At 55.9% G+C, this 23,810-nt stretch overlaps 1 protein-coding gene across 8 annotated transcripts in view; it reads right to left on the bottom strand.

Annotated features, from left to right (window-relative positions):
* MCF2L (MCF.2 cell line derived transforming sequence like) overlaps positions 1-23,810 on the bottom strand; it is a 189,885-nt gene that overhangs the window by 46,863 nt on the left and 119,212 nt on the right. For all 8 annotated transcript variants that reach the window (XM_066380542.1, XM_066380536.1, XM_066380537.1 and 5 more), the window contains one exon: positions 17,981-18,095. In XM_066380542.1, coding sequence (XP_066236639.1) covers positions 17,981-18,095 — 115 coding nt within the window. The remainder of the gene's footprint in view (positions 1-17,980; positions 18,096-23,810) is intronic.

Genomic DNA, 23,810 nt, shown 5'->3' on the forward strand with positions numbered 1-23,810 from the left:
GGGGACCCAACCCCAGAAGCAAACAGCAAAGATGCCCACGTACCAGAAGCCAGCTCAAGGCCCAGGAAAACTCTCTGCCACGTCCCCCTCAGCTCATCTCTTATCATACTTTGGGAACAGTGACTCAGAGGTACACAGACTTAACAAATATAAGGCATCTTACATAAGGATGTAGAGACCCGTCGAACCTCCCAGGTGCCCACTTGACTTCAGCCCCAGGGCGAGGCTGTGTGACTTGCCCTGTCCCTCAGGAGCTGAGGCGTAGCAGCCCACAGGGTCCCCTCATTCCACTCGCCACCAGCCTGAGGAGGTGTCTGGATCTGCCCACACGAGGGACCTGGAGCTCAGGACGCCTTGCTACACTGCCTCCCTGCTCCCGAATACGTGACCTCATGTGCCCAGGGGACAGGGTGGCCCATGCTTGCCGGAAGCTACCCTCCAGAAGGCCCCTTGTGTGCCAGGCCTGTGGCTGTCTGTGCTGGAGGTGGTGGCAGGGAGTAAGCAGGGAGCAAATAGTTCAGAAGCTGGCAGCCACATGGAGTGTCCCAGCACCACAGGCACACATGGCCTGCAACACACACATGTTGGTCTCCAACCTCGAAACACTTGGATCAGAGGGCCGCCCTGGCCGGCTGCCCGGCTGCTGAGTGAGGCCGATGAGCTCACTTTTGACCTAAATAATCAAAAGAGGCACAGAGCTGGAATAAACTGTTTTGGGGATTCACCCACTCACTGGGGCCTTTTCTAACACCTCATGGCTCACTGGTCTTGGGTGCCCATGGCCTGCTAACTCCACCCGGGTGGCCTCAGAGGCTGGGGGTCCGACCTCCCCATCGCTGGGCGGGAGCAGTGAGGACAGTTCAGAGACGAGGGCTGGGCGGGTCCCTGCCACGAGTGAGGCCTGCCGTCACCCGGCATCACATCTGTCTAGCTCTGGGCTGAGCTGCCTCTTGTTCCCCAGACTGGGTGGGAGAATGTGGGACTTGTCCCCTCCCCTTCCCTGGTTTAGACCCAATTTATCACAGGGCAGGGACGGGCAAGACACCGAGAGAAACCAGGATGACAGAGGAGGAAAGGCATTCCCAGAGAGAGTGACCGTGGTGAGACCGCTGAGGGACGGAGGGGGCACGATGAAACGGGCCTGCTTCTCCGACCGCAACGCACACCGAGACTCCTCAGGATGCCAGAGTGGGGCCGGCCTTCATGCATTTCTGACTGGCTCGCTGAGCTGCTGATCCTGCTGGGGTGGCTGCTCAACCACGGGACTTGGGCAGGGTCGGAAAAGGAGGGTGGGAAGGAAGGGGGCGGTGGGCAGCGACAAGGCCCCCTCCCCCTTGCAGCACGGAGTGAAGTGGGGCCCCCATGATGCAGCGGGGAGGACAACGCAGAGGTCTGGGGTGGGGGCGTCAGCGTCATGCTGGAGGGCGCGAGTGAGAGGAGGTGAGCAGTCAGGAGGTCCGTGGGGGAGGGGAGCTGCTGACGTTGGGGACAAGCCAGCTGGTGTTTTTGGAGGAGAGGCCATTGGGAAGAAGTTCTGAGGGACTGGCAGTCTCTGCCCCTCTCCAGGCTGAGATCACTGGGGAGTGGGAGAGGACACACCTTCTGCAGAACAGCAGGGCCAGGGCGGGGCATCATACACATCCCTGCTGGCCTCGGTCCCCACACCTGTTCTCTTCCCCTTCTCATGGGGCAGGGCCCTCAGGAGATGAAGCAAGGAGGGCAGTTAGCTGTAAGCAGCTGTATTCCAAAGCCGGGCTATATGTACAATTTGAAACATATTGTGTCCTAGTTGTAGGAATAAACAAAAGCACCAGCGAACTGCAGAAACAGGTAAAAACCTGAGGAGGAACTTGTGCGGGAGAATTTTAAAATATGTTCTGACCAATGGCGCCCTCTGCTGGCTGGAAGTGAGTACCGCAGGTGACCCAAGTAAACACCTGGTGCCCCAGGCAGGAATGGGAAGGGCAGGCTAACTTTAACCAGCTGTGATGTGCTTAAGGTGACTTCTGGGGATCCCACCACCCTCTCTGGCCCCTGGACACTGCTACAGTGTCCCAGTCACCTGTTGGGATGCGTGTGTGGGAGTCCTGCCTGGCCCAGGCATCTGGAGCAGTCTGAAGGGCTCAGAGCCTGGGGACCTAATTCTCAGCGCACTAAGCTCAAGTGTGCTTTTCTGGTCTTCGAAAAGCCAGGATGACAGCATGGTCTTAAGGCAGACCTGCTTTGGGACAAATCCCTTAATGCCGGGGCATTTATCTTCTCGTGAGCATGTGGCTGATTCCTGCTGGGTCTGCACTTTTAAGCACAGGAGGGACCGTCACTCAAGAAGGCCCAACCGGCTGCAGGCGTCACAGAAGGTTCTCTGGAATGCACGGCTGTGCTCTGACTGCTGACCCAGTCTGTTGCCCTCTGAGAGCTCCCAGCCCTGGCTCTCCGCTCCGGCCCACCGGGGCCCCGGCGGGAGGTCATTTAGAGAACAGGCTGGTCAGTGGTTTTCAGTTAGCTGACTGGGGGCTCTGTGGGCTTTGAGGCCACTGTACTCCTGGGTGGTGGAAGGAGGGGAGGCTTCTCAGGAAAAGAGACCATGTTAAACCGCCAGGTACAGAAACCATGGGCTCAACTCTTTCTTGTAGAATTAGGAATTAGTGGCCCCACAACTTGAAAGACCTCAGTAAGATTATCCCCCCTCTCTGGAGAGACCCAGAGGGGACCTTGCCCCAGCTTCTGTAGCTGGTGGGGGATACACCGGAAAGGACCCCTATCATGCCAGGCTGCCTCTGCCCTTCCCGTGTGTCAGGGGTAGTTTTTGGTGCCGTCAGATGTCTGGTAGCCAAGAGATCACATGTGTTGCTGCGGCAACCCTGACCTTCCCAGGAGCCATCATCACCCCAGGGTCTACTCTGAGAGCTGCACCAGCGGACCCAGTCCACACACCCCATCGGGACTCCACCCTGCCTGCCTCCTGCTGTGCTGAGCCCAAACCCACCCTCTGCTCGCCTGACTGGATGAACGAACGTCAGACTGAGAGCAAACGCCAGCCCTCCTCTCCGGCACGGTCCAGAGCCACAGGGCGCTTCGTCTCTGCCCAACCCTGAAAAGGAATGCACCATCAGGACACTGCTCCCCTTCCCGGACCCCTCCAGCTCCTCAGCAGCGGGGTCCCTTCGTTCGGGGCCAGCACCGAGACCCTGGAGTCTGTGCCTCCTCTGCGGGGTCAGCCAGTCCCTTGCCTGGGTTTGTTCCCTCGACTCCACCACCCGTCCTCAAACAGCACCCCATGCCCCATGCCAGCCTGCTGGCTTTCCAATCAGCAGCAAAACAATCTCTTTAATCGAGGTTATAACTGTCTTTTAAAGAATTTATACTTGTTATTATTGCCACCGAGAGACTGGGTGTACGAACGGACAACGGCCAGGCCAACCTATAAAGAATAGATGACTCTAACCCACCCCCTGAAGCACCCAGCCTGGGCAGCCAGCCTGCCACCGAAAGTCACACATACAGGAAGTGGGCTGTTGTCCGTAGCAACAACCCCAGAAGCCAAACAACCGCCGCATAGCAATTGGTCCCTGACGGTCTGACATATCAATGACTGCAGGCTCTCCAACGCCTGTCCCTGCTCCCCACTCAGGACCACCCAGAGAAAGCCAAAGGTGTTTCCTTAACCACCGCTGCACCCGAGTGTCTGCTGTGGGTGCAGCCGCTGCTCGTGAGGGCCAGACCCGAACCCAGCCAAGCCAGGTCCATTGTTCTGGAACAGTCTTTTCTGGGATGTAAACATCAACAGGTTATAGCAAGCCAGGTGGGCTTCAACACAGGCTGACTCTGTGGGAAGGGAGGAGGCCTCAGTTTTAAAGAGGAACAGACGAGACGGGGGCATTTCTGAGTACACCCATGGCTCCTGCTGGGCTATGCTCCAACCTATGCCCAGGGCTCACGTCTCAAAGCTGGAGGGTGGGGAAGCAGCCCCTTGTCACTGTGAAAGGACCACTGAGAGCCCAGGTGAGTGTTTTTGGAGCCGCCTCTAACAGCCTGCTCAGCCCGGCGCTGGGACTGGCGGAGACAAGGCCGGTGTTGGGGGCAGCGTCAGGCCAGGGCGTGCTTTCGCTGGAGGCGGTCTAGGCTGGTGTCCGTCCCAGACCACCCCCGGCAGGTGGTGGCCCAGGCGTCACATGGAGCCCGACTACCCACGGTAGGGCTCCCATGGGAGAGACGGCCCAGCCTCCCGGCGGGTTGGGCAGGATGGCAGGGCCCTGGCTAAGCAGAAGGGTCCTGAGGGCTGGGGCCGCCCAGAGGGGCCAAGGGAAGGGCGGGCCTCGCCAGTGGCTGGGTGGGGGGTGGAGACAGCAGGGACAGCTTGGGGGGGTGGAGACAGGAGGGACAGCTGGGGGGGTACTGTTCTACAGACTTGTAGAACACATGGCTGGGTGGGGGGTGGAGACAGGAGGGACAGCTAGGGGGGGTGGAGACAGGAGGGACAGCTGAGGGGGGTGGAGACAGGAGGGACAGCTGGGGGGGTACTGTTCTATAGACTTGTAGAACACATGGCTGGGTGGGGGGTGGAGACGGGGGGACAGCTGAGGGGGCACTGTTCTATAGACTTGTAGAACACATGGCTGGGTGGGGGGTGGAGACAGGAGGGACAGCTGGGGGGGTGGAGACAGGAGGGACAGCGGGGGGGGGTACTGTTCTATAGACTTGTAGAACACATGGCTGGGTGGGGGGGGGAGACAGGAGGGACAGCTGGGGGGGGTACTGTTCTATAGACTTGTAGAACACATGGCTGGGTGGGGGGTGGAGACAGGAGGGACAGCGGGGGGGGTACTGTTCTATAGACTTGTAGAACACATGGCTGGGTGGGGGGTGGAGACAGGAGGGACAGCTGGGGGGGGTGGAGACAGGAGGGACAGCTGGGGGGGTACTGTTCTATAGATTTGTAGAACACATGGCTGGGTGGGGGGTGGAGACAGGAGGGACAGCTGGGGGGGTACTGCTCTATAGACTTGTAGAACACATGGCTAGGAGGGACAGCTGGGGGGGTGGAGACAGGAGGGACAGCTGGGGGGGTACTGCTCTATAGACTTGTAGAACACATGGCTGGGTGGGGGGTGGAGACAGGAGGGACAGCTGGGGGGGTACTGTTCTATAGACTTGTATACATGGCTGGGTGGGGGGTGGAGACAGGAGGGACAGCTGGGGGGGTACTGCTCTATAGACTTGTATACATGGCTGGGTGGGGGGTGGAGACAGGAGGGACAGCTGGGGGGGTACTGTTCTATAGACTTGTAGAATACATGGCTGGGTGGGGGGTGGAGACAGGAGGGACAGCTGGGGGGGTACTGTTCTATAGACTTGTATACATGGCTGGGTGGGGGGTGGAGACAGGAGGGACAGCTGGGGGGGTACTGTTCTATAGACTTGTAGAACACATGGCTGGTTGGGGTGGAGACAGGAGGGACAGCTGGGGGGGGGTGGAGACAGGAGGGACAGCTGGGGGGGGTGGAGACAGGAGGGACAGCTGGGGGGGTGGAGACAGGAGGGACAGCTGGGGGGGTACTGCTCTATAGACTTGTAGAACACATGGCTGGGTGGGGGGTGGAGACAGGAGGGACAGCTGGGGGGGTGCTGTTCTATAGACTTGTATACATGGCTGGGTGGGGGGTGGAGACAGGAGGGACAGCTGGGGGGGGGTGGAGACAGGAGGGACAGCTGGGGGGGTGCTGTTCTATAGACTTGTATACATGGCTGGGTGGGGGGTGGAGACAGCAGGGACAGCTGGGGGGGGTACTGCTCTATAGACTTGTAGAACACATGGCTGGGTGGGGGGTGGAGACAGGAGGGACAGCTGGGGGGGGTACTGTTCTACAGACTTGTAGAACACATGGGTCCTGGCTGTAGGCAAGGTCCGCTCTGCCCTTCCTGGACCCCTCAGTTCTATTTCTTTGCATCTCTTTTTTTTTTTTTTTCAGCCCATATTTTGACACTGGTCTACCAAAGTTAGCAGATGTTAAAAGGGCTTTATTTTTCTTGTTTTCCTTTTGCAAGCGAAAAGCTGTAGCTACTTTTTTCTCTCTGCCCATGTGATTTGCCTGCCTAAGTTCAAGCCCCATGACTTTGCATGTGTTCTCTGAGCATTCAATACTGAACCTTTCTTTGCTGGCTGTTTCTTCTCTATTCTTATGATTCAAAAGCTTAACCTGTTTCAATATCATTTGTGCACTGTATTTATCTTAACACTGGTAAGCTTTTCATTCTAGAAAGAAAAACAGCAAATGCTTTAAGAAAAAAAAGAAAACCTCTCCCCCCCACGGCAGCGCGTCTGTTCTCAAAGTCACATGCAGTCCCGGTTACAGCTGGCGCGAGTCGGATGCGCACAAGGATGCCCCCGGTGAGCTGGTCCCGGCCACGGAGCCCTTTGTCACAAAGCAGTGGCACTGCCTCTCTTTTTCACAACCCGAAAGGAACAGTCCATGTCAAAGAAAAAGAACAGATAAACACAGTGCACAGATGATATTGTAACAGGTTAAGCTTTTAAATCATAAAAACAGAGAAGCAACAGCCAGCAAGGAAAGGTTCAGTATTTTGCTAAAGAGCAAGAAAACTTACATTCTGTGTTCTTTATTTTAAAGTGGTTTAGTTTTTTTTTTTTTCAAAATCAATAAATATAACATTTTGACAAAAACGAACAGAGAAAGCCCAAACTACGCCACCTAGGGGAGCCACGGTGAAAACACTTGGAACGTGTTTGAAGCGTGAATGGAGAGGAGCAGAGACCATCTCCGCTCCTAGATGAGGAAGAGGGAAGAGGTTCCCGTGCGGCCCGGCTCCGGGTCCGCGTAAGCCTACCCTGTACAGGAGGAAATGAGTCTGTTAGCCGCATTTCAAAGGCTAATTTCTAATGTAGCTCGAAAGCACAGCCATCAACAGAAGAATGGAATAAACAAAATGTGGTACATCCATACCACGGAATACTACTGGCCTTAAAATGGAAGGAAATTTTGACACAGGCTCCAGCAGGGATGAACCCTGACGACATTATGCTCAGTGAAATAAGAGAGACACACGAAGACAAATGCCGTGCGATCTCACTTCTGTGAGGTCCCTAGAGTCAACACATTCATAGGAAGAGAAAGTAGGGTGGTGGGTACCAGGGGCTGGGGAGGGGCTGGGGTGTTAGTGTTTAATGGGGACGGTTTCAGTTTGGAAAGATGAACACGTTCTGGACAGCTATTGTATGACAATGTGAATATACTTCATGCAACTAAACTATGTACTTAGAAATAAACAGTTGACCCGTGATAAGTTGTATATTTACATATCTTACACATTTAAAAAAAATACTATAGGCCTGACCTGTGGCGGCACAGTGGATACAGCGTCGACCTGGAACACTGAGGTCGCCGGTTCAAAACCCTGCCCTTGCCTGGTCAAGGCACATATGGGAGTTGGTGCTTCCTGCTCCTCCCCCCTTTCTCTCTCTCTCTCTCCCTCTCTCTCTCTTACACACACACACACACACACACACACACACACACACACTTTTTCTCCTCTCTAAAATGAATAAATAAAAATTTTTAAATAAATACAAATACTATAAAAAAACTAACAAACACATATATCCTTTAAATACATTTAAAAAACTGAAAAAGGTGCACACCCTGGCCAGTTCTTTGTAATTGTGGGGTGATCTGCTCCCCGGGGGGCATACAGGCACCACCTTGGGAAGTCAGACGCAGGTCGAGGACCTTCCAGAAAGCGGGATCCGCTCGTTACCTGCCTCAGGTGCGTGCCGCAGCCCCCGCCGGCCGCCTGACCAGCTCCTGCGTCCCGAGCACCGGTGCTGGACCTGGCAGCCCCTCCTCTGTCCTGCCTGCTGCTCACCTGGCAGCTCAGGCGTATCTGGCTTCTTCCTCTGCCCGGATCTGCCTCCGGTGTCTCCTCTCCTCTTGCAGCTGAAACACTAGCTGCACAGGCTTCTGGGCGACCCGGGTCTCCCCCCCTGCACCACGCAGCCCCCATGGGGGAGGTGGGCTGGCAGGTGCGTCCTGCGCATTAAGGGACGGGCTTCCCGGGCCCCAAGCCCACGCTCCCATGAGTTTCCTTCACTATGCACTTGGAAATGGTTCAGATGGTCAGTTGTATGTTATGAACAGTTTTCCCTCACAGCAAAATGTCATTCTTTCCAAGTAAAGCAAAGGCCGTGCTTTCTCCCCCTGGGCAGAGAACCAGGTAGGCATCTCTTGGCCTTTTCCCTGTAAGTGAAGGGCCTGGCCGCTGTCAATGGGCCCCACCCTGTCACAGCCCGTGTGCTCTAACAGACGGACACCTTCCACCTCTGGGCCACTTGGCCTGGCGGCCACTGGCCACGTGTGAGCTGAAATTTCACTGGCCTGAACCAGGGGCTAAACTTTTACATGAATTTGGTTTTAATTTTTAAGTTTAAATAGACATACAAGGCCAGTGGCCATCATACTGGATGGCAATGACAGAGAATGACCCCTTCAACAAAAGTAGAGGTGTCGAGGGGAGGCGCAGCCTCTGGCTCCCCCAGAAGAACATCAGACGTAGAGACAGGGCCCGTCGGTGTGCAGGAGGCCACCGCAGTGGGCAGTGGTCACTGAGCTCCCACAGCTTCAGACCACGTGGAGCCACGGGCTGAGCAGGGTCACCAGTGGCAAATGGCAAGACCGGACCTTTACCTGCTAATTCCATGGCTGAAGGGGGAAGGATCACAGGGTCAGAGTGTCTGAGAAGTATGACACATGGGATCCCTTTCTAGGTGCCCCATCTCATACACAGAATGCCAAACCCAGTGAGGACAGCAACAGGGCTATCCAACAGAGCAGGGCTCGGAGACGGAGGGTGAAGGAAACCAGAGAACAGGGCAGGGCTCAGAGACGGAGGGTGACGGAAACCCCGAGAACAGGGCAGGACTCGGAGACGGAGGGTGACAGAAACCCCGAGAACAGGGCAGGGCTCGGAGACGGAGGGTGACGGAAACCCCGAGAACAGGGCAGGACTCGGAGACGGAGGGTGACGGAAACCCCAAGAACAGGGCAGACTCAGGGGCGGGGTCCCTCACACCAGAGGGTGTGTGCTGCAGCCATGCACAGACAGACACTAACGGTGCGTGCAGAGGGATGTCCCCAATATGCTGGTGACGAAGAGGAGGAGGGCAGTAACGGCAGATGTCTGTGCCCCACGGGATAGAACATGTTGGTTTTACCCAAACTCAACTCTGTGGGGGAGGGAAGCAGGAGGCGAGGTGAATGCTCTCACTTTTTCACATATACCTTTGGAATTGCTCATGATGCATTTGCACACACACTTTTCTATCTTTATATTTAAAAATCAACTGAAAATTCACTTGGAAATCGGAGTGGCAGTGAGAAGGAAGGTGCTTCCGAAGGCTTAGTCACACTGGTCTGAAGCTTCGCTAGCCGGAGGGGCGCGTGCCTGGGAAGAGGCAGCCAGCAACAGGAGCGCGAGCCGCTTGGCGCTGGGCTCGGTCTCAGAACGAGCACGTAAGGAGCGCTCGGAACTCTCGAGGGGAGTCAAGCCCACGCTGACATTTGTGCTCCATTCCAGATCCATCTGTCTCTCTTTCCTATGGTCCATGCACACTGCACGTGGGTGCGTATTTGTGCCTGTGTGTGTGCTGTACACATGCTGATGTGTGTTGTGCACACACGCCTAGCTGTGGGCATACCTGTGCGCGCACGCCTCTTATCAGGGTTAGCGTGGCCCATTGCTGAGAGCCAGCTGGGAGATGGGATCTCTGTCTCCCAAGCGGCTGGGTGATTTGAACCAGGTCCATGGAAAGTCAACGTCACTGTACCAGCTTTAATTAACTTTAAGAGCCCCTGAATTACATTTTAATTGGGCTGAGTAGAGACTGCAGCACTGGTGATCTTGATATTATCTTCCCAATGCTGGGTACAGCAGGTGACTGAAGCCCTGGGGCCCACCACAGGGGCTCCTGCGGGCTGCCCAGTGGAAACGCAAGTCTCAGGCTGCTGTCTCTGTGTTTGTGTCTTTTAACATGAAATTTATTTTAATTTATTGTGTTTACATACATTCTACTGTCCCCCCAATACATCCGCCCTTCCCCGTGTTCCCCAGTACATCCCCCTTGTCCCCCTCCCACCCTTTTTAAAGAAAAGCCAGAAATGTACCATCCCAGTGTTGGCAACCCTGTGCGTGTGTGAGTGCACACGCCTGTGTCCCTCTGTGCGTGTGTGCGCGTGTGCACACAGGCTCTGCCATCCGATCACAACTTGCTTAGTGCTGGATTCAGAGCAGGTGCACAGAGGGCACATGCTGAGGGTGACAGAAGTCAAATGTCACTCTTCCTGTTGTGCTGTTGGGTAATTTCTACAATCTCTACCAGCATAAACATGCTGTCAGTTCTCTCACCTTAAAGGAAAACCCCACTTGCCTCCCTCTCACCAGCTACCTGACTCATTTCTCTCTCCCCTGGGGAGCAAACTCCTAGAAGGAGGTGTCTGCACCCGTGTCTCAGACCCCTCACCTTCCGTTTTTGTTGAATTTCCTCTAGTCAACAGCTTAATCCAAACCCTTCGCCAACACTTCCTCGACAGCCCTCAGCATCCTCAAAGGCCTGCATGCAGTGAGACGCCCACTGAATTTCTCATTCTCATCTTATTTCACCCATTGGTAAAGTGACCACAGAATGTGCTGTCACAGCTGGGACACTTGTGAGGGGAGGGGGCCAGGAGCAGCTGCAGGCTTAGCGTGGCCACCCACCTAGCGCCCTTTCCACCTATGTCGAGCCCCCCCCCCCACAGCCCTACAGAACCTGGGTGGGGCTCTCCCTGCTGAGAACCCAGCTGGGGCTGAACCCCTCCCCCCACTGCATTTCCTCCTCCCCTCTGCCCTCCCCCACCTGGAACAACTGGGGGCTCCCCCTCTGCCCACCACCCCAGCCCTGGGTCCTTACCACCCCAATCCACACCCCTGCTGGGGCCTCGCCCTAGAGCTTCAGACTCACCTCACAGTACCCAAAGGTACCAGCCCTTGACCCGACAGGCCCCCTGGATCTGTAAGTGACATCTCAAACCCAACACGACCCTCCTACATGCTCCTTCAGTTCTTGAGTGACTGCTGTCCCCAGACCGTCAGTTTGGCCATCTCTAATTCCTCTCCCCTTCCTTCCTGCTCCTGGCAAGGGGACCTCTGTGAGGACTGTCCCCCATGAGTCCTTGAGCCACCTTTTCATGGGGGATCCCTTCTCGCTGCCCCTTCCGGCATCCCTCACCTCCTTCCTCTCTCGTTCTTCCTTTGTAAAACTCGGAGCCCTGTGTACATTTTATTGACTTACTACCGAGGATGCAAGCAGCTGGACTGTTACCTTTGCTCACTGTTGGGTCCACGGTGTCCAGCACACGGCAGACGGAGACGGGGTGATGCCCCTGAAGCACCCTTCTGGGCCTTCTCTGTCCTGGGACTGTCTAGGGAGGTCACAGGCCCACTCTCCGGGGCTGGCCCTGTGCTTCACTGTCACTTGTCCTCTCAGGTCCCTGGGATTGCCCCTACCTAGGCCTGGCAGATGAAGGCAAACAAACCCCATTAGGATTGTCAAGGGTTGTAGGCATCTGAGCAGATGCCCAGCCCCCTAGCAAAGGCAAGAACTCACAAGGACACTCCCACTGCGGCGGCCATGTCGGCTGGATGCCAGCTGATACACGAGCCAGTAAATCATAAAGTCCTCCCATGTCCCCCTTACTGAGTCATTTTTTTTTCTTTTTTGTATTTTTCCGAAGCTGGAAATGGGGAGAGACAGTCAGACAGACTCCCGCATGCGCCCGACCGGGATCCACCCAGCACGCCCACCAGGGGGCGATGCTCTGTCGCGACCAGAGCCACTCTAGTGCCTGGGGCAGAGGCCAAGGAGCCATCCCCAACGCCCGGGCCATCTTTGCTCCAATGGAGCCTTGGATGCGGGAGGGGAAGAGAGAGACAGAGAGGAAGGAGTGGGGGGGGGGTGGAGAAGCAAATGGGCGCTTCTCCTGTGTGCCCTGGCCGGGAAACGAACCGGGGTCCCCCGCACGCCAGGCTGACGCTCTACCACTGAGCCAACCGGCCAGGGCCTTTACTGAGTCATTTTTTAAAAGGACAATAATCTGCCTCATGTTCACGTATGTCTGACACAGCTGAACAAAAGCCTCTCTGTTTCATGTAACATTTCACAACGATCAATAACTATTAATCAAGTGTAATGGCTAAAATTGGGGATTTTGTCATTTGCACTAATAACAGAAGAAGAGCTAAAATCAGCACATAATATAGATATGTTTTTAAAAGGGTAAAACTAATGCGTGGTTAACAACTGTAAGAGTTAGTGTCTCTTAAAGCAGTCTTCACTGGAGAGTTGTCCATTTAATTTTCACTGACATTTAGAAGTGCACACCTGGTTCTAAACTCCCTTCTTTCTACTTAGAGGCTGTGTTGGCTCAGCAGCAGGATAAACCCCATGCCAATGACTTGCTTGTGTGAGTTTTTCCTCCTTCCCGAAAGAAGTGCCGCCCAGCTCCTGACTAGAATTGGTTTAGGATGGACACTGGAAATGACGTACTGCAATGCTGGCTGTGTCCATCAGGTGGCAGCGCACCCTTCCTCCTGTAAATGGGGGAGGACAGGGTGGGAGGGGGGCGACTCTCTCCAAATTCCCACAGGAGACGAAGGGATTGCCTCACACCTGGACTGAACGGGCAGCACCCAGGGACCACTTTAGGTGCTTCTGGACGTGTCTCTCAGTTGTCACTATCTTCCCTGGCACAGAGCTGGCCCCTCATCCTGAAGACAAGGATTCAGGGGACCCTTGCTTTACCTATAGACACAGGTGTTTCTCCCTACATTTTCTAATTCTCGAGAAATGCAACTGCTATGTGGACTAGTGGAAGACTGCACTTTTGTTTTCTTTAGCACTTCGCCACAAACCGTCCCCTTTCAGAGACGATCTCCTCCATCGCACCCCCCGGAGGCACCCTGACTGCACTTCGCCACAAACCGTCCCCTCTTTCAGAGACGATCTCCTCCATCGCACCCCCCGGAGGCACCCTGACTGCACTTCGCCACAAACCGTCCCCTCTTTCAGAGACGATCTCCTCCATCGCACCCCCCGGAGGCACCCTGACTGCACTTCGCCACAAACCGTTCCCTCTTTCAGAGACGATCTCCTCCATCGCACCCCGCCCCCCAGGAGGCACCCTGACTGCACTTCGCCACAAACCGTCCCCTCTTTCAGAGACGATCTCCTCCATCGCACCCCCCGGAGGCACCCTGACTGCACTTCGCCACAAATCATCCCCTCTTTCAGAGACGATCTCCTCCATCGCACCCCCCGGAGGCACCCTGACTGCACTTCGCCACAAATCATCCCCTCTTTCAGAGACGATCTCCTCCATCGCACCCCCCGGAGGCACCCTGACTGCACTTCGCCACAAACCGTCCCCTCTTTCAGAGACGATCTCGTCCATCGCACCCCCCCCCCCCGGAGGCACCCTGACTGCACTTCGCCACAAACCGTCCCCTCTTTCAGAGACGATCTCCTCCATCGCACCCCCCGGAGGCACCCTGACTGCACTTCGCCACAAACCGTCCCCTCTTTCAGAGACGATCTCGTCCATCGCACCCCCCCCCCCCCCCGGAGGCACCCTGACTGACAGCACCCTGGAGGCTGAGGGACTCGAGCTGTACACAGGGCTGTGGGTGCCTGCCTGACCTTCATGACTCCTGTAAAGCCTGCTACACACATAACACCTAACTCCCCCTCTCTGTCGGTCCCTCATGTTAGGGCACTGCAGCTGTCCTCCAAAAGGATGGATGTATTGGCTCTTACTGTTTAGGAGTTTGATTTCTGGGTGAAAAGGGAGCGTTGGGTCTGACAGATTCAGAGGCACTACTCCAGTATCCAGGCTTCTTATCACCCTCAACAGGAAGAAGAGAAATGTGAATAAAACACACACCAATTTTTCCTGGAAACAGAGCTCATGGGCCTAGGCTTCAAACATTCAAACTGGCCTCTTGGCCATTTTTATTATAGCACCATGTCCTATAATGTAAAGGTAATGTGCACTAATTCCTCAGCTTTCAAAGGAAAACTTGTGTTCTCACCCTCTGATCTTATGTACATATTGTGCATGTATTCTTGGAGATCAGGATTTTGAAAAGACTCCCTTCTTGGCCCTGGCCAGTTGGCCCAGTGGTAGAGTGTCGGCCTGGTGTGTGGAAGTCCCGGGTTCGATTCCTGGCTAGGGCACACAGGAGAAGTGCCCACCTGCTTCTCCACCCTTCCCCCTCTCCTTCCTCTCTATCTCTCTCTTCCCTTCCTGCAGCCAAGGCTACATTGGAGCAAAGTTGGCCCGGGTGCTGAGGATGGCTCCACCTCAGGCACTAGAATGGCTCCAGTTGCAATGGAGCAAAACCCCAGATGGGCAGGGTATCGCCCCCTAGTGGGCATGCTGGGTGGATCTTGGTCAAGCACATACTGGAGTCTGTCTCTCTGCTTCCCAGCTTCTCACTTCAGAAAAATACAAAAAAAAGAAAAAAAGAAAAAAGAAAAGATTTTCTTCTTTGGGGGCTATAAACCCTTAAAAATAAAAGAAGAAACAAAAGCTAATTATTCTAAGAGAAGGAGAGATCAAGGTGCTGGGTGAGAAATCACAGGGGACATTCTATGTCACAGAAGACAGCCGGGCCTATGTGAATTTACCTTATTCACCTGCAGGTAGAGTTTATTTGTCCAGCAAATATTTTCCCAGGAGCTGTGTTTCCACTCCCCAGGACCTGCGTTCTAGGGCAGACAGAGACCAAAACCAAGCTGTAGAGTAATCACCACCATTTCTGATGAGCCCCTTGAAGGCAATAATCCTGACAGGTGAGAGGTGTGGGGTGAACAGACAATGGGCGTGATGGAGGACCTCCCTGGCGAGGTGCCTTAGAGTATGAGAAGGAGCATCTTTTGAGACCCAGCAGAGAGAAAGCAAGTGCAAAGGCCCTGAGGCCAGAAGGGCTGAGGACCAGCAAGACCAGCAAGGGTAGTGACTCCTGGGGGGAGAAGATGGTACCAGCCTGGCATGTCCTAAGAGGATGTCAGAAATCTGGCTGCCCCCTTCCAGCGTCCTGCTGCCTGTGACCTGAGGAAGAGGAGGTATACCTCTATAGAAGGCTCAGAATGTTGGGTGTTGACATTTCCAGATATAAAATAACGCTTTGACCTTTTAAAATCTTAGAGTGATCAGAAAACCCGAGTTTCCATCCACAGGCAAGGAAGGATTCACTCCACTGAGCCCATCTTGGTGGGCAGTGGGAGACCACATAGAGCACCCCTGTGGACCCTCTACCTGCTGTTGAGCCAGGTGCTGAGCGATTACTGCAGCAAAGCCGCCCTCAGTGGGCACCGAGTCCTGGGCCAGCCACTGCCTCAGCCAGGGTTTGGGAACTGTGCCCATAACTACAGAGATGGCTTGTGGTGGATTTTCATCTACAGGACTTTTAGATTCTTAACTGGGGGCAGGAGAAGCATAAGACAGAGAGAAAATGAGCTAGCTGGGCAATGAGAAGGCCCTGGAAGTTTCTCTATCCAGTCTATCAACAAAGGTCTTGACGGACATGCACGTGCTGAGCTCTCTCAGCCTCTGAATTCCACAGGTTCTATCCAGTTACAGTTCAGCCAAAGTTAAGCGGGTAATTGAACAACTCCATACGGTTTTCTAAAATGGAAATGAGCAGAAGGAGGTTCAATAAAGGGGAGGCGCTGCCTCAGCTTTATAGCTCAAAGGTAGAAGGTCCAAGAATAGCTTTGACATCTGAGAAGTGACTTCATATACTTAGCATTCAGTGTTCATTAGATTGTACTGAGCTCCTGCTGCTGCCTGGGCTTTAGAGAGAGGCCTGGGGCTTAGGGGCCGTCAGGGGAGGGAGGGATGAGGGCCACGGCCTCTCTTGGATGCAGAACTACCCTTCACCCCTGGGAGACGGTCCCTGTGGGGGACGTTCCAGGAGCTGGTGCAGAAGCCCACCATCCGGAAGACCAGCCAGACTGCCAACCACAGCCATCCCGTTTTCTTTTTAAGTTATTTGAACTTGTTCTTCCCTAAAACTACAGCTGAATTCATCATTTTACATCAGGAGTCTCCAAACTTTTTAAACAGGGGCCAGTTCACTGTCCTTCAGACCATTGGAGGGCCAGACTATAAAAAAAACTATGAACAGATCCCTATGCACACTGCACATATCTTATTTTAAAGTAAAAAAAACAAACAGAAACAAACACAATATTTAAAATAAAGAACAAGTAAATTTAAATCAACAAACTGACCAGTATTTCAATGGGAACTATGGGCCTGCTTTTGGCTAATGAGATGGTCAATGTCCGGTTCCGTATTTGTCACTGCTAGCCGTAACAAGTGATATGACACGCTTCCGGAGCCGTGACACATGCGTCACGGGAAGTAGTGCTGTATGTGAGTGACGCCGTGCTTTACGGCGCTTTCACTGACTACCAATGAAAGAGGTGCCCCTTCCGGAAGTGTGGACAGGCTGGATAAATGGCCTCAGGGGGCCACATGCGGCCTGTGGGCCATAGTTTGGGGACCCCTGTTTTACATGCAAATTGCTGTCCCCTTCTTCTTGCTGGTTTGTCCCAGCATGTCCCCACTGCCAGGGGGTCACACAGCATTTAAGCACCCTATTGTTGGGTACAGAGTGCTGGAGCATTGTCCTGGGTCCCCACCCCAAGGACACCCCTCTACGTCACACCACACAGGGAGTCTGAATCTTCTGGGCACTTTCTAGATGTGTGATCTTACTTTAGTGACATCATCCCCTGAGGTCCAGGGGCCTCGTCTATAGAATAGGAATGACAACTGTCCACCTGTCTCTGTAGTTTTGGGGTCAAGGGAGAAAACAGAAGGAGACACTTTGTAGGATGGTGGTCTCCACCTTGATGCACGTTCCTCAGCCCCTTGAAGGGGAATGGCTGGCCAGGGGGGGGGCCCTTTAGGAAGGCTGCTCAGCTCCCAGGGTGCCAGCCATCCCTCCTGCCACCTGGCGCCTGGCATGCTGAGGTGGGTACTCACGAAGCAAGAACAACAGAGCCGGTGACTGCAGACCCCATACCGCTGAGCCAGGGAGCACGTTGCCCACGATTTTCCCATCAAGGGACACGCACCATCCACGTCTGTCCAGAGCCACCCCAAGTTGTAGGCAGCCTCCCTTCCTCCACCACCAGCCAGCTGCTAGAATAATCTCTGCATCCCTCAGCTCCCCAGCCCTGACTGGTGGTGGTCAGTTGTTACTGATTGGTGGTGTTTGTCATGTATCAGTTGATCAAACTTGCTGTTTTCTAGATTAGACTGCTTCACGGAGCTCCAAGTTACCCAGAAAGCTGAAACTGGTCCCTACAGATGGCGAGGTCAGAAGGAGAGCATTTCCCAGGCCTGCGGCGCTGAGCCTCCTTCCTCTCAGCGTAAGCAGAGCCGGTGAGAAGTCTCCCTACACTTACGTCTCCTGCTTATGGTCGCTAGGCAACAGGAGAAGAAAACACCATGTGCAGGGTCGTCCCTGTCCCCATGCAGCGTGATGTCCACTGCATCCTAAACAGAAGCAGAAGCTCCTGTGTCAGAGGGGGCGGTGACTTCACCACTGAGGGCCAGGCCCGGCCCCGGGGGGTCCCACGGCCACCCCTGCAGTGTGGCCTCCCTCTCGGGGGAAGACCCTTTCCCAGCATTGTCTTGCTCATTTAACGCAGGACTGGACACTGACTCTGAGAGAGGCCATGTCCCCAGGCTCAGCCGGACACCTCCCACACATGAAGGGGAGGATGTCACCTCTGGAGCTGGAGCAGCTGGGTTCCGACCAGCACCTTTCACGGCTCCGCCACCTGACCCCCCTCAGCCACTGTCTCCTTATCTGCCAAAGGCCCTTTGCAAAGACAAGGGGATCCAGAGACACGTACCTGGGGATGCTGGTGAGATAGGTCATGACATTCTGGAACTCCTTGTCCGGCACGTCGCTGAAGGCCGGGTAGTCCGGGAAGGTGATGACGGGGCTGCCGTCCTGACCCCGCCCGCCTGGGGAGAGAGCAGAGGCGGCACTTAGCTTGGCGGGCACCGGGAGACGTCACCGGCAGAACGTAGCTGATTTTTCATGGGCACTGAATATTTCACTTAAAATTGAGATTGGGTTCTTTTTTTTCCTAAATTTTATTTTTATTTATTTTTTAAAGATTATTTATTTATTTATTCAGTTTTAGAGAGAGAGAGAAGGGGAGAGTAGCAGGAAGCATCCATTTCCATCTGTGCCTTGACCAGGCAAGCCCAGGATTCGAACCAGCGACCTCAATGTTCCAAGTCGATGCTTTATCCACTGTGCCACCACAGGTCAGACAAGAGAGCATGTTCTTCAATGTCACATTTTTATTATCAAATAAATGCATGCATGTTGAATGAAATATTTGGAATGTACAAAAAAGTGAAATGAATGAAAACAGTCATTTTGTCCTAGGATTTTGACTCTATGGGGCAGCCACCGATGCATTGGGCACATTTCTTTCCAAACCTTTTTCAGCGCATTTTTCTACATAATCAAGACTGTGTTGAATATAAAGCTGGTGTCCTGCTTCTTTCCGAACACTGTGAACTACAATTTTCTGTGCTGTACAGATGATGTAACCATTATTTAAAATACTGTATAACACTCCATTCAGGCTGTGTCCTAATGACTCCCCTGACGCCCTGGGTGTGGGCATTTGGTCATTTCTCTGATATTCCACTTGTTAGACAATTCTACTCTCCAGGAAGTCACCCCTTTAGCATTTTAAGGTGAATGGAAGGTACAGGTAGAACCAGAGGGGACTTTTCTGAGGGCGGAGACACCTCTGATGTTTCACGGGGAAAGCATAGACGGCACACAAGGAATCAGAAACGACAGGTGTGCGCCTGTGGGATCCGGGAAGGTGGGCGCAGCTCTAATCCAATGGGCCAGTTGGGAAGGGATGACCTGAGAGGGGAAGGCTGTCAGTTTTGTCTAGGACAAATTTGGTTTGAACTGTCCCACAAACAACTGGAAGAAGCAACATAGAGGGCAGGTGAGAGGAGACAGGACTGGGATGGGTCCCGGCTCCGGTCTGCCTGCGAGCCTGTCTTGGGCTGGAAACAGATGCCACTCTCTGCCCCTGCTCCCTCCGGGGATGGGGTCCATTTCTCTTCCACTGAACCTGAGTCAGCCTGGAGACCCATTCTGGCCCATCGGGTGTGGCAGAAGTGATGGGCATTGCTCCCAAGGCTGGGCCACAAGACACTGCAGGGTCCACCCACCCCGCTCGAAGCTCCCTTCTGGAAACCAGCTATCACGTAAGCATCCAACAGCCAACCCCTCATCCACCACGCGGCAAGGAGCGCAGGCACTTCCAGGGAGGCAGGGGCAGCCCACCTGAAGGGGACCGAGGTACTGCATGTGAGTGAAGCCCCCAGTGGTCCAGCCAGCTCCCCAAGTGGAGGCAACCAGAGATCTCATCCTGGATTCCTGATGGATGGGGGTGGGATGGAGAGAAGGACTCCCCCTGGGTTTTGCTTGAGAGTTTCTGTGAGCTTTGATGAAAACCCTGGATAGTCTAGGTGTGTTGTAGACATTGAAGCTTAAGGTGTGTGTTCGTGTTCTTACAAATTCCAGCCCTGTAAACCAACAGCCCGCAGCTGCATGGCTCAGAGTTGTGGCTTGGGTCTGCAGGTTCTCACAGGCTGAAATCCAGGTGATAGCCGGGCTAGTGGTCTCACCCGAGGCCGGGCTCACTCGGGTGCTCCAGGCTCACTCAGGTGCTCCGGGCTCACTCAGGTGCTCCAGGCTCACTCAGGTGCTCCAGGTGCTCCAGGCTCACTCAGGTGCTCCAGGCTCACTCAGGTGTTCCGGGTTCATTCAAGTGCTCCCGGCTCATTCAGGTGCTCCAGGCTCGCTCGGGTGCTCCGGCTCGCTCAGGTGCTCCAGGCTCACTCAGGTGCTCCAGGCTCGCTCAGGTGCTCCAGGCTCACTCGGGTGCTCCAGGCTCACTCAGGTGCTCCAGGCTCATTCAAGTGCTCCCGGCTCACTCAGGTGCTCCAGGCTCACTCGGGTGCTCCAGGCTCGCTCGGGTGCTCCGGCTCGCTCGGGTGCTCCGGCTCGCTCGGGTGCTCCAGGCTCGCTCGGGTGCTCTGGCTCGCTCAGGTGCTCTGGCTCGCTCAGGTGCTCCGGCTCGCTCGGGTGATCCAGGCTCGCTCGGGTGCTCCAGGCTCACTCGGGTGCTCCAGGCTCACTCAGGTGTTCCAGGCTCACTCAGGTGCTCCAGGCTCACACAGGTGCTCCAGGCTCACTCAGGTGTTCCAGGTGCTCCAGGCTCACTCGGGTGCTCCAGGCTCATTCAAGTGCTCCAGGCTCACTCAGGTGCTCCAGGCTCACTCAGGTGTTCCAGGCTCACTCGGGTGCTCCAGGCTCACTCGGGTGCTCCAGGCTCATTCGGGTGCTCCAGGCTCACTCAGGTGCTCCAGGCTCACTCAGGTGCTCCAGGCTCACTCAGGTGCTCCAGGCTCACACAGGTGCTCCAGGCTCACTCGGGTGCTCCAGGCTCATTCAAGTGCTCCAGGCTCACTCAGGTGCTCCAGGCTCACTCAGGTGCTCCAGGCTCATTCAGGTGCTCCAGGCTCACATGGGTGCTCCAGGCTCATTTAGGTGCTCCAGGCTCACTCAGGTGCTCCAGGCTCATTCGGGTGCTCCAGGCTCACTCAGGTGTTCCAGGCTCACTCAGGTGCTCCAGGTCACTCAGGTGCTCCAGGCTCACACAGGTGCTCCAGGCTCACTCAGGTGTTCCAGGTGCTCCAGGCTCACTCGGGTGCTCCAGGCTCATTCAAGTGCTCCAGGCTCACTCAGGTGCTCCAGGCTCACTCGGGTGCTCCAGGCTCACTCAGGTGCTCCGGGCTCACTCGGGTGCTCCAGGCTCACTCAGGTGCTCCGGGCTCACTCAGGTGTTCCAGGTGCTCCAGGCTCATTCGGGTGCTCCAGGCTCATTCAAGTGCTCCAGGCTCACTCAGGTGCTCCAGGCTCACTCGGGTGCTCCAGGCTCACTCAGGTGCTCCAGGCTCACTCGGGTGCTCCAGGCTCACTCGGGTGTTCCAGGCTCACTCGGGTGCTCCAGGCTCACTCGGGTGCTCCGGGCTCACTCAGGTGCTCCAGGCTCACTCGGGTGCTCCGGGCTCACTCGGGTGCTCCGGGCTCACTCGGGTGTTCCGGGCTCACTCGGGTGCTCCGGGCTCACTCGGGTGTTCCAGGCTCACTCGGGTGTTCCAGGCTCACTCAGGTGCTCCAGGCTCACTCGGGTGTTCCAGGCTCGCTCGGGTGCTCCAGGCTCACTCAGGTGCTCCGGGCTCACTCGGGTGCTCCGGGCTCACTCAGGTGTTCCGGGCTCACTCAGGTGCTCCGGGCTCACTCAGGTGCTCCGGGCTCACTCAGGTGCTCCAGGCTCACTCGGGTGCTCCGGGCTCATTCGGGTGCTCCGGGCTCACTCAGGTGTTCTAGGCTCACTCAGGTACTCCGGGCTCACTCAGGTGTTCCAGGCTCACTCAGGTGTTCTAGGCTCACTCAGGTGTTCCAGGCTCATTCAGGTGCTCCGGGCTCACTCAGGTGTTCTAGGCTCACTCAGGTGTTCCAGGTGCTCCAGGCTCACTCGGGTGCTCCAGGCTCACTCGGGTGCTCCAGGCTCACTCAGGTGTTCCAGGCTCATTCAGGTGCTCCGGGCTCACTCAGGTGTTCTAGGCTCACTCAGGTGTTCCAGGCTCATTCAGGTGCTCCGGGCTCACTCAGGTGTTCTAGGCTCACTCAGGTGTTCCAGGCTCACTCGGGTGCTCCAGGCTCACTCGGGTGCTCCAGGCTCATTCGGGTGCTCCAGGCTCACTCAGGTGCTCCAGGCTCACTCAGGTGTTCCAGGCTCACTCAGGTGCTCCAGGCTCACACAGGTGCTCCAGGCTCACTCAGGTGTTCCAGGTGCTCCAGGCTTACTCGGGTGCTCCAGGCTCATTCAAGTGCTCCAGGCTCACTCAGGTGCTCCAGGCTCATTCAGGTGCTCCAGGCTCATTCAGGTGCTCCAGGCTCACATGGGTGCTCCAGGCTCATTTAGGTGCTCCAGGCTCACTCAGGTGCTCCAGGCTCATTCAGGTGCTCCAGGCTCACTCGGGTGCTCCAGGCTCACTCAGGTGCTCCAGGCTCACTCAGGTGCTCCAGGCTCACTCGGGTGCTCCAGGCTCACTCAGGTGCTCCGGGCTCACTCGGGTGCTCCAGGCTCACTCAGGTGCTCCGGGCTCACTCGGGTGCTCCAGGCTCACTCGGGTGCTCCAGGCTCACTCGGGTGTTCCAGGCTCACTCGGGTGCTCCAGGCTCACTCGGGTGCTCCGGGCTCACTCGGGTGTTCCGGGCTCACTCGGGTGCTCCAGGCTCACTCGGGTGTTCCAGGCTCACTCGGGTGCTCCAGGCTCACTCGGGTGTTCCGGGCTCACTCAGGTGCTCCGGGCTCACTCGGGTGCTCCAGGCTCACTCGGGTGCTCCGGGCTCACTCGGGTGTTCCGGGCTCACTCGGGTGCTCCGGGCTCACTCGGGTGTTCCAGGCTCACTCAGGTGTTCCAGGCTCACTCAGGTGCTCCAGGCTCACTCGGGTGTTCCAGGCTCGCTCGGGTGCTCCAGGCTCACTCAGGTGCTCCGGGCTCACTCGGGTGTTCCGGGCTCACTCGGGTGCTCCGGGCTCACTCGGGTGTTCCGGGCTCACTCAGGTGTTCCAGGCTCACTCAGGTGCTCCGGGCTCACTCAGGTGTTCCGGGCTCACTCAGGTGTTCCAGGTGTTCCAGGCTCACTCAGGTGTTCCAGGCTCACTCAGGTGTTCCGGGCTCACTCAGGTGCTCCAGGCTCACTCGGGTGCTCCAGGCTCACTCAGGTGCTCCGGGCTCACTCAGGTGTTCTAGGCTCACTCAGGTGCTCCGGGCTCACTCAGGTGTTCCGGGCTCACTCAGGTGTTCTAGGCTCACTCAGGTGTTCCAGGCTCATTCAGGTGCTCCGGGCTCACTCAGGTGTTCTAGGCTCACTCAGGTGTTCCAGGTGCTCCAGGCTCACTCGGGTGCTCCAGGCTCACTCGGGTGCTCCAGGCTCACTCAGGTGTTCCAGGCTCATTCAGGTGCTCCGGGCTCACTCAGGTGTTCTAGGCTCACTCAGGTGTTCCAGGCTCATTCAGGTGCTCCGGGCTCACTCAGGTGTTCTAGGCTCACTCAGGTGTTCCAGGCTCACTCAGGTGCTCCGGGCTCACTCAGGTGTTCTAGGCTCACTCAGGTGTTCCAGGCTCATTCAGGTGCTCCGGGCTCACTCAGGTGTTCTAGGCTCACTCAGGTGTTCTAGGCTCACTCAGGTGTTCCAGGCTCACTCAGGTGTTCCAGGCTCACTCAGGTGCTCCGGGCTCACTCGGGTGTTCCAGGCTCACTCGGGTGCTCCGGGCTCATTCAGGTGCTCCAGGCTCACTCAGGTGCTCCAGGCTCACTCGGGTGTTCGCAGAAGTCAACTCCCTCTGTTGTAGGACTGGGATCCCCCAGTTCTTGCTGGTGTTGGCTGGGTCACTCTCACACTCCTGGCCACCTGGCTCCTTTGTCTGCAAGCCTGGTGGCAGGGGATCTCTGTCATGTCAATCCTTCGTACTTGGAATCCCTCTTGCAGGAGGAGCTGGTCCGTTTGAGGGCTCAGCTGATTACGTAGGGCCCACCGAGTTCGATCCTACCATCAGCGTA

Source organism: Saccopteryx leptura, chromosome 4, assembly GCF_036850995.1.
Source record: "Saccopteryx leptura isolate mSacLep1 chromosome 4, mSacLep1_pri_phased_curated, whole genome shotgun sequence".
In the NCBI taxonomy this organism is placed as follows: domain Eukaryota; kingdom Metazoa; phylum Chordata; class Mammalia; order Chiroptera; family Emballonuridae; genus Saccopteryx; species Saccopteryx leptura.